The sequence below is a fragment of the Ostrea edulis genome, chromosome 1 (genome assembly GCF_947568905.1).
Source record: "Ostrea edulis chromosome 1, xbOstEdul1.1, whole genome shotgun sequence".
Classification (NCBI taxonomy): domain Eukaryota; kingdom Metazoa; phylum Mollusca; class Bivalvia; order Ostreida; family Ostreidae; genus Ostrea; species Ostrea edulis.
In genome coordinates this window covers 32,549,811-32,560,793 of record NC_079164.1, presented here as the reverse complement: position 1 = coordinate 32,560,793, position 10,983 = coordinate 32,549,811, and the positions used below count along the sequence as shown (strand labels likewise).

Below are 10,983 nucleotides of genomic sequence, written 5' to 3'. Positions count from 1 at the left end.
TACTTCGGGGGGGGGGGGGGGGGCTGGCTCTATAACACCGGCTGTCATTAATTTAATTGATGTACACAATTGATGAGAGCAATAATTGAACAGAAGCGCGCATTTATTCATTTGACGAGAGCAATAATTGATTTAATGCGCGCATTAATTCAATTAAAGAGAGCAATAATTGAATTGAAGATATCTTCAATTATTTGAGGTTATGTTAATTTGGCACTCCATAAAACTCCATGCATACAATCCACAGGATACGCGTATTTTTACTTGCACTAAAACCAATCCAAGATATGATTTTGTTATGTTTATGCGGTGTTTTTTCCAAAGGTGAAGATTCACCCCTTTTGCACTTTAAGAGATGATCTAGCAATTCATGGGACCTCGCGGTACCCACGTTGTACTAAGTATTCAGGCGGTCTTAATGTTGGTATCTACTTATCTATTGAATCCTTCATGTAAAGGTCTAAGGATTTACCCTCTAGTTTAAGAATTGATTGTTTATAGAATTCACTCGGATGCGCGTTATCCATGTTCGTTCTTTGATTAATCGTGGGTGCTTTTGCTTTAGGAATATTTTGATAAAATTCGCGTATTGTTATTCTGGCTGTTTAAGACTCAGCAATACAAGCTCAAGAAAAATATCAACATACCGCTCCACTGGGTCCTTGTTGTCGATTTTAATAATAAAAAAGACGACGATAAATTGTAAAACGGCACAAATCAACCACTACATAGATTGCCTTTACAGGCCCACTTTCTTTTCAACTAATATCGATCGTTAAGGTTTAAGGAAAACCTTTTCTGAAATTATTTTAATCTAGTTTTCCATCAATCAAATATCATTTAGGGCCTACATGAAATCAATACATGTGTATGATAAAAATCATATGTCAATTCAGGCAAATGTATTCCATGAATTTTTTGTTTTTCAGTACTAGCAATATTTTTTTATCGGCTGGTTTATATATCCATTTATCTATGTGTTGATTGATGTAGGACACCCAGGTCATTGGTAAAATTCTGGATCCGCCACTAGTAATTGCATAATAATTGCTGTAGGATACATGTACATTTATTGGTTTATGCAACATTTTAATGACTACCGGTCCGCGAGCTTCCTGAAAATGAGAGCCCTGTTTTTACGTTTATAAAGTTAGAGATATGAACAGTCTGTAATGGTTAAGTGTACGGAGCAAATTCTAAAAGTTAGATTTAAATATCCAGTAAAAAAAAAAACCATGTTCATTCCTCCGTGAAGTTCCGCTTACGAACAATATATACAACTGTATAGGGCCCAGACGAAGAGATAAATATAAGATTTGCCACGTTGTCAAACAAACTAAACTTAGCAAGACGGATTTAGCAGATCAATATAGAATCATTTGTTACATAAGGAGGATTTCAATCTAAACTATTGCTTGGTTTTGAACCGGAGCGGTTTGCTCTTTAGTCATAAGATAGTTGACCATGACCGACTTGTTAGTATTTCAGTTTACGATTGATCAGCTGTTTTGTGGAGGATCTTATCTACAGACAATACGTAAGTGAAATCGCTAACTATTTAATGGCGATTGTTGTACTTTTTCTTTTGATTAACGCTATTAAAACTGAACCAAGTCAGTTGTTTATGAATTCTGGACAATATTCTTATTCCTCGTAAAACACAATGAATTAAACATGTAATTGTCACATCTGTCATCAAGTCGATATTCTTCTTATATCATATCATAGTGGTGGCCTCGACACTTCCATCCTACCCACCCATACCGTATCCACTAATTTATCATCATTTCACCCCCTCAAACACACGCATTGAATTCAGTATGTTTACTTTCTTAATGTTAATCCGTATATCATATTAAGTGAATTAAAATCGAAGTGTAAATAGTATTTCAAAGACAACTTTGAAAAATTCTAAAAAAAAAAAAAAAAAAAAAAAAAAAAACACATTTAGGTACTCGCATAACTTTTCTACAATGAACATATTATAATTATGTCAAAAATATATTTAAAAAATAAGCGACGAAATTAGTTTCTATGCTATATTACATACAATAACAATATCATATCTCAACATTTCATCAGAATCAAAGGCACATCTCGCGGGATTGAGTTCAAAAGTGATTATACGATGGCGCGAGATCTAAATCGATACTTAATTGTGATGGGAATATTCCTCTTCTTTTATAGAAACTTATTGATTTCTGGCAGTCAGCATAATTTATCGGGAGAAAATGCTGCCATGAAATACGTGGTTTAACTGATGGCAGGTGAAATGAATGTGAAAGTTTTTGTCTAACTCGATCTGTGAGTATGAACTGTTTTACCAATATATGTATATATACTATGAATAACGCCTGATGATTATCATAATGGTAATATAAGTTTTGTTGAGACAACATATGGTACCTAAGTTATGTTTAAACCTTTATTTAAGTAATCATTTATGAAGCAGGATGAGAAATATAGTAGATACCTTCAGTGTTTTATAGCTATATATATATCAATAAGATCGTGAACGACAACATTCAGACTATCCTTTAATACACAATGTATATGACAGAATAGTGACATATGTTACATGAAATTTTTATTCATCGATTGTAAATGAGTCGTAAAACCTGCTACAGTCTTCATCATATGTGAAAAAATTATCTTTATTTCAGGATGTAAATATTCGCCATGGAATTGTCTTCCAAACTAAGTGACGTATGGGTCACACTTAACCGTAAGAAAAAAGTCACGGAGGATTTCCACGAGACCCCGCTAAAACGATGTCTCAGTACTCTGGACTTGACCCTGCTAGGGATAGGACACATGATAGGGGCTGGAATCTATGTTCTGACAGGAACTGTCGTCAAAGACCTAGCTGGACCCTCGGCCATTTTGTCTTACGTGTTCGCAGCATTTGCTGCCATATTGGCCGCACTGTGTTATGCTGAGTTTGGGGCTAGGGTACCGAAAGCTGGATCCGCCTATTCATACACATACGTGACGCTCGGAGAGATATGGGGGTTCATAATTGGATGGAACATTTTACTTGAACACCTTCTAGGAGCGTCTTCTGTTGCTAGGGCTTGGAGTGGTGGTCTAGACTCGATATTCAATGGTGCTATAAAAAATTCTACACTAAAGCATGTAGGGTATCTCAGCCACAACAACGAGTGGATATCGGATTATCCGGATTTTGTGGCGTTTGCTGCAACCATCCTAGTTTTCCTTGTGGTGGCAACTGGTGCAAAATTTGCTATGAACTTCAACAATTTCTTTACAATCATTAATTTAATCGTGATAGTGATCATCATTGTTATGGGGTTCTATTATGCCGATGTAAAGAACTGGTCAGACCACGGTGGATTTTTTCCACACGGATTCGGGGGCACATGGGCAGGGGCTGCCACTTGCTTCTACGCTTATATCGGATTTGAAGGAGTGGCAACTGCTAGCGAAGAAGCCAAAAATCCCGAGAAATCTGTACCCATTGCAACAATCTTATCACTGGGAATCGTCACCGTTTTGTATGTGCTGGTGACGTGTGTTTTAACCTTGATGGTTCCATACACCGATGTCAACCCAACAGCAGCATTCCCATTTGCGTTCGCACAACAAGGCGCAGAATGGGCGAAATATGTCGTGGCGCTGGGTACATTGTTTGGAATAACAACCTCCCTGTTAGGGGGTGCATTTTCTTTACCAAGAGCGGTCTATTCAATGGCTTCAGACGGATTGCTGTTTCAGATCTTTGCCTACGTTCATCCCAAAACCCAAACCCCAATATGGGGGATTCTCTGCTTTGGATTTCTTTCTGCTTTAATGGCCCTTCTTTTTGAAATAGAAACTCTTGTAGAGTTTATGTCTATTGGAACCATCCTAGCGTATACAATTGTTGCTGTCTCTGTCATAATTCTTCGATATGCCCCAGTTCATAAATGTCAATTCAAACTAAAACCTCAAGAAGAGGCTCCGATCGATGACGTCAGCATGACTGAAGACAGTGCAATCATGAAGAAATCCAAAAGCCATGACGACTTTGGCAAACTGAAGGATCATTTGAGACATTTACCAATATTGAAATCCTTTGATCCCGGAAATGCAACAATATTAGCTATCTTACTAATGTTGGCTGCAATAATTTGTTTCTGTGCAATTTTAGTGCCCGGGTACGGGTATTTGGCAGAAGGTGCTTGGTGGGCTATTACACTGGAAATTGTTTTTGGTGCGATAATAGTCTTGTGTTTTCTTGTTCTGATTGCCCATGAAAAGAACAATGCCTTCCTTACTTTTCAAGTAAGTACCTCAAACAATGCCGAAGTGTTTCACCTGTTATTTCTAATCACTGTGAAATAGAAAGTGCATTTCTTTACTATATCGGATCTGCTATCCGTTTCGGTTACAGGTTAAACTCCCTTGTTGTTATAGTAGTTTACGGTTTTTGTAGATTTTTAAAAAGAATACATATCGAAATATTTTGTCGGAAACATGAAATTTAAAAAAAATCCAAATTGGTGGTCCACGATATCCCTGCAGGGTCGTCATTCTAGTATCATTTGTATAATTGACTGTTCTAAAAGAATTGAATCTTAGTGTTATAATTCGTTTAGAATTTGAGTAACATAATTTGTTTTGAACTAGAGTATTAGTATAATTTGTTTTGAGTTTTGTAATTTCTTGTTACAGATACCCCTGGTACCACTGATTCCCTGCCTCAGCATTTTCTGCAACATTACCTTGATGATGAAGCTTAACTACTTAACCTGGATACGACTGGCAATATGGCTGGCAATAGGTATGCTAATGAGCTTCTGTTCTTATGCTCCCACAGTGACAGTTGAACTTCATGAAAAATCAATCGCAGATTAGAGACTTCCCCAGGGTAGAACATGGAGTCGGGTCAATAAACTGGCTCCAACCGGATCCAATGTTCTAATGATAAAAAGTATTTATTGTGAGTAAGCATAATGTGAAGCAATAATTACGCATGAAGCATAATTAACATAGCTGCATGTATTTATAGATGGTCTCAATAAAATAAGAATTTCTCAGTTTGTCTCCAGTGCGCGATACTAACCCCAAAACAACCGGTTTTGAGAAGACATCTCGCTATAATGCTCGGAAGTAGGTCATTATTTGTGGCAAACGGGTAGCATGTCCATCTTGACAGGTAGCCGGAGTCTGATCTCGGGACAGGTAGATGAGACTTGCTGCGTCCGAGCACCTGTATATATATATGTATATGAAAGTACTTAAATACATTTACTTAACTTACACCATCAATTTACATGCATGTATTTATTTGGCTATGTTTATTTTCAGGCCTGTTGTTGTATTTTCTGTACGGGGTTTGGCACAGCCGGGAGCGACATACTTCCCAGTACGGAGAAATTGTGGGCTACACAGGGGACGCTAGTATTTCATGTAGCACCATCAGCAAAATGGAGGAGGAAATCATAGAACAACAGCCTAAACGTACCGAAGGCGAACAAGTCCATATAGGCGTGGGAGTCGACGATTTGTGATTAGCTTATGGTGTAGTTGTAGTATTTTAATCAATAAGAAAAAGAACGAGACATTTGTTAAAGGGTATCTGTATTCGATTATCCAAAACTGACATAAGAGGGAACTGGTAGGGGATCAACATACACACACTGCACGTATTTTCATAGGGAGTCGCACTTTTGGCAAGATAAAAAACAACCGTCTTTAAAAAAAGATAATGCTCAAAATCATAAATAGGGCAATCCTTCAGTGCATGAATTTAATTCATAGGTTGAAGCTAACATTTCCACTACCTTTTAGTAATTGTCATTTTAAAAAGTAGGAAGGGGGCAACCAGCCGGCGAATCAAACTTTGCATGTAAATGTATATTATAATGTAATACCCTTTGCATGTAAAATAAGTTAAATGACGGAAAAGTACATTGTCCAAAACAAAAAAGGGGGAAGGCACACACCCTACGTGCCTGATTTAGCCGAGGAGACTTAGTTGAAATGATATTGGGTTTCCTTGCTGGTTGTACAATTTACTTTTGGTCAATTTCTAATCTTGAACGAAGAAATGACAATTTAAACTCTACCAAAGTCAATGGACAATTCAATTTCAAAATATCGTCATATAAGAATTGCATTGTCAGGGGTATGAATAGATACATGTATGTTGAATCCTAACCTATGGTTAAACGTGGAGTATGAATAAATTGTTACATCAATCACCTGTAATTATGTAAATTGTAAATGATAGAAGGATATCGAACAAATCGCTCCAGTCTACAGTACATTTCTTGTGAGAACACTTCGTACGTAATTATTTCGAGATAACTCTGTCCTCACTAAGTGCAAAAATGTAATAACTCATTTTTATTCATAAATCATTATGGTATACACTTGACAAATTCCAGCTGGGGAGCCCCCCCCCCCCCCCCCCCCCCCTTAGATCCCCGCGCATGACATGTCTCTACAATCTACATTATTGTGGAGACCATGTTTAAGTATGTCGGTATAGTGGTAAATTGAATTAGTGAGTAGTTTTAGGTTGCACAGCTCCATCAAGCTGTCTCGGGAAATATGGATTATCCAATCTTCGTGACGTGTATAATAGGACTGGTAATTCACATTTAGACCGTAAGTCCTCTTTTGGGGGATTTCTCCATGCAATCTCCAATTTGCTTGCAAAATCACGAAAGTTGGAAATTGCAAACAAACTAGCTCAGAGATTTCTAGTATCTACAAGCACCAGTTGTGTGCTCAGAAGTATCTGGTGAATACACAACAAGAATCCTGAACTTCTGACCTGTTGACATCAATAACATGATACAGCATTGTGTTTTAGCCTTTCTTTTATACAATAGAAATATTTATAATTGAATGCTGTTCGTTTGATATGGGCCATTATGCTGTTTCTTTATGTGTATCTGGATTTATAACAGCACCGACTTTTCATTTTCACATGAAATATAAACAAATGATGTCTAGTTCGTCCCTCATCAACAATGAAGCGTGGTGTGAGTTCTACGAGGAATTTGTACAATAAGTACGAGGGCGAGTCAATAAGTAACCAGCCTAACTTATTTCCGGTTGAGATCCACCTCTTCTTTTTCGATGTAATTGCCCTCTAGTGTGATGCACTTAGACCATTAGTCGTAGTTATTATACAAATTACTCTGGCTATCCTTCCGTTGTTTTCATGTCTATAGATAAATCCACACCTATATCTACAGTCTATACATAAATCCACACCTATATCTACAGTCTATATATAAATCCACACATTATATCTACAATCCATTGACCAGTACCAATTACAGTATATCGTCGGTATTTCATTGTATCATTAATGACTGTTGGTTATGGCCTGACTTCTGTATAAAATGACGTATTCGCCAAATGTTAACTTGTTGTTTTAGAATATTATTTCAGAGATATATCTTTATTGCTGTTGTCTTTGAATAAAAGAAGCAAATGTTCTTTGTTTTCTGATCGATGTTTTTACATATACTACTACTAACAGTGGCGGATTTAGGGGAGGGGGCAGCCGGCGCGCGCCCCCTAAAATTTTCAAATTTAAGGTCAATCGTGGTCTCTTCTTTAGAAAAACGTACTAAACGATAAAAAAGCAATAATTTCTTCCACTCCCGGTGAAATAAATGACAAAATCTTTTGATTTCTTGAATTACTTTATTGGGAAAACTTCATTTTCCCCAAAAAAACCTTAAAATTTGCGTCATTTTTATTAATTTCACCTTATCAAAAATGATAGAAAACAGTACAAATGACTAAATAGGAGACATATTTCAAGCCCTATAAAATCTGTAAAATCCAGGAGCTTCCGGGGAGTTCGCCCCCTGGACTCCCACCAGGGCTTCGCCCTGTACCCACTACCTCATAAAGTTGCACCCCCCGTAACCACAATTCCTGGATCCGCCCCTGACTAATATTGCCACTACCACCTGTACTAACATATACTACTGCAACGAAGTACTATTTGTACAGTCTACTACTACAACTACCACTACTTCTAACTACTACTATATACAGTTTGTATATAAACTTCTACTAATGATGACTTTTACACATGTATACTGACTACTGCTAGATTGAAAACTAAATGGTGTGATTGTTAGACAGTACGTGTGTATTTTTAAAATTGTGTTTAATATCGGGTATATATAATCAATGTACAATGTACCCCGACAACAATTAGTTTTAAGTCATACCCGTAAATAGGCAATACTGTTAATGGGAGTGTCTCAGATAAATAATTCATGTCTTAAATAATTCAGCACTAAAATACTCAACACTAGGATATTAGAATCAGCTAATCATAAATTCTCTCTCTCTCTCTCTCTCTCTCTCTCTCTCTCTCTCTCTCATCACAGTGGGTCAACTGAGTTGTAACACTGAAATGTAACTCTAATTATATCATGTCCAGTAAACCTAAAAGAAGAAGAATAAAAACACCACAATATTAGTAAACTTGTTACAAGTGTATGGCACATTGTATGGCAAGACATTGTACTATTTATTCGAAAAATAAGATACCACTTTAAATTATGTAAAGAGATATCTCTTATTTTAAAGAGATATCTCTTTCACTTTGAGAGATATCTCTTAACTCTAAGAGATATCTCTCTAAAAGAGATATCTCTTTCACTTTGAGAGATATCTCTTTCACTTAAAGAGATATTTCTTTTACTTTGCGAGATATCTTTTACTTTGAGAGATATCTTCTTCACTTAAAGAGATATCTAAGAATTCCTCGAGATATATCTCTCAAAATATAAGAGATATCTCTTTAATCGTTGAAAAAGAGATATATCTCAAAGAAAAAGAATTATCTCTTTCCAATATTTTTTTTATTAGTTTGAATACTTAAGGAATTCTCCCTAAACCGGATGGCTGCAATCCAGGGAGATTTTGCGTTTATCGCATGTAAAGTGTGTACAGGTAACAAAAGACAATAGATTGATAAAATATGTGAGCCAGACTGGATTTACATTTACAGTTATACCAAATTATGTTTCCCCAACCACCTCTTTAACCTTTTCCGCCATTTTGGGTGGTGGTTGGGGGGTTAAAGAGATATCTCTTCAAGTTAAAGAGCTATCTCTTTTTGAAAATTTAAAGAGATATCTCTTTTTTACATTGATAGCGAGATATCTCTTTACGCTAGAGAGATATCTCGTTCTCTTTGAGAGATATCTCTCAAAGAGAAAGATATATCTCCTTAGCGTAAAAACATATCCCTTTTGTTTAAAGAGATATCTTTTTTAGTTAAAGAGATATCTCTTTTGTTTAAAGAAATATCTCCTTTGGTTAAGGAGACATATCCCTAGCGTAAAAAAGACATCTATCTAACTTAGAGATATCTCTACAACCAATAGAAGTTCTCTAGTGTAAAGATATATCTCTCTTATTTAAAGAGATATATTGGAGTAAATAGTAAAAGGGCTTGTATGATAGGTTTGTCATACAATTGTTTCGTTTTATTTGTTTTTGTAACATTCTCAAAATCCGATACATATTTCTTTAAAAATAAGTGCGAAATAACTTGGATGTTACATATTAACAGACTTGAGATGGAATGACCATATGAGCAATATTTGTGGTTAAAAAAACCCACCCAAATAAGACCTTGGGTTTCCTACATTGTAATATGAACATCAGCTCGACATCTGTAAAGGAGAGTTCATACAAGTCACTAGTCGGACCTTTATTGGAATATGTATCAACTGTCTAGGGCCCACACGCCCAAAAAGACAACACTAGACTTGTAATGGTCCAACGACGAGCAGCAATTACTAACTTATTAATAAGCACGGCAATAAATCGAATGTGGACACTATATACATGTAGATTGTAGCTAGATTTACACTCCCTCGAACAACGTAGACGAATTGCCGTATTAACTGATGTTAATTGTGTCGGACAAAACACTTGCCAGCTGTACAAAAGTTAAGTTTAACTGACAGTTAACTTCAAGTTAACGCTATATTTAAACGTTCAAGTTAATGGCAAGTTAGTTAACTAACCTTTGTGCAACAGGGTCCAGAAGTATTCGAAGCTCAGCTGGTATCCGCCTATTCCTTTTTCAAAAAGTGAAAGCAGGTTGTTTTGGTTTTTTGTTTGTTTTGTTGTTGTTGACTTTTTAACCAGTTTTAATCTTTTAACATGCGCACCGACTGCCAAATAGTCAGCAAGTTGATTCTAGGCAGTATCAGGAAGAAATAGAACCCGCAGAGGTGTCGCCTCAATACCTACTCTTCACCCCGCTCCCCCACCCCTCCTCAAATGATTCAATGATGGCTGCAAGTTTTAGGCATCTTGAATATCATTAGAATTTTTATCTGCCGGTTTAGATCTTAATTGGACGTCTCCGGTTAAAAATGACCCTCATATTGAAACTGATGAATAATTGACATTTAAAAATGCAAATGTAGAAAGTGTCACATGTGGAACACTTAACGATATATTTTGCAGCGATATATATATAATATATATTTTAAAAAATATATCTACTTCATATGTTTTAAAATCGTCTGAGTATAACTTTTTAGATTAAATTTTCCCCCAAAAAATGTTAAAACTTCCCCTTTTTATGGAAATATATTTTCAGATCCAAAAAGCCACCTGACATAAAAGAGAAAAGAGTTCCTTGGTCAGTTTATATGGAACAACAGACTCTTTCAATACGAATCAAAAACGCTGTTTTGAAAATTGGAAACAGAGTGGAATTTTATACATTTTAAATATTGTTGATGAACATGAGGAAATGCATACAGTACAATGTACTTTACAGATAAATTGAGAAAGAAAAATACCATTTTTTGTGAATATATTTTGCTTAAAATGCAATTAAAATTTATTAAGAAAAATGTGACTGTAATTTGTTGTAAAATCAGCTAAAAATGTTAAAAGTAAATTTTACTATTTAGTCTTTATCAATATGAAATTTCAAAATCCATTGTATGAAAACAGATGAAAAAATGTTTT

The 10,983-nt window shown here is 35.8% G+C and overlaps 1 protein-coding gene across 1 annotated transcript; it reads left to right on the top strand.

Moving 5' to 3' along the window:
• The first annotated feature begins 337 nt into the window (after positions 1-337).
• LOC125659913 (cationic amino acid transporter 4-like) lies at positions 338-7,457 on the top strand. Its single transcript, XM_048891718.2, has 5 exons — positions 338-1,537; positions 2,188-2,304; positions 2,664-4,284; positions 4,675-4,783; positions 5,311-7,457. The coding sequence occupies exons 3-5, from the start codon at positions 2,680-2,682 to the stop codon at positions 5,511-5,513; spliced, it is 1,917 nt and encodes a 638-aa protein (XP_048747675.2). The 5' UTR covers positions 338-1,537; positions 2,188-2,304; positions 2,664-2,679; the 3' UTR covers positions 5,514-7,457.
• Positions 7,458-10,983: the final 3,526 nt, after the last annotated feature.

Coding starts and splice junctions, on each gene's coding strand:
- LOC125659913 (XM_048891718.2), top strand. CDS start 2,680: ATGGAATTGTCTTCCAAACTAAGTGACGTATGGGTCACACTTAACCGT. Junction 4,285..4,674: donor ATGCCTTCCTTACTTTTCAA/GTAAGTACCTCA, acceptor TTCTTGTTACAG/ATACCCCTGGTACCACTGAT. Junction 4,784..5,310: donor GGCAATATGGCTGGCAATAG/GTATGCTAATGA, acceptor GTTTATTTTCAG/GCCTGTTGTTGTATTTTCTG.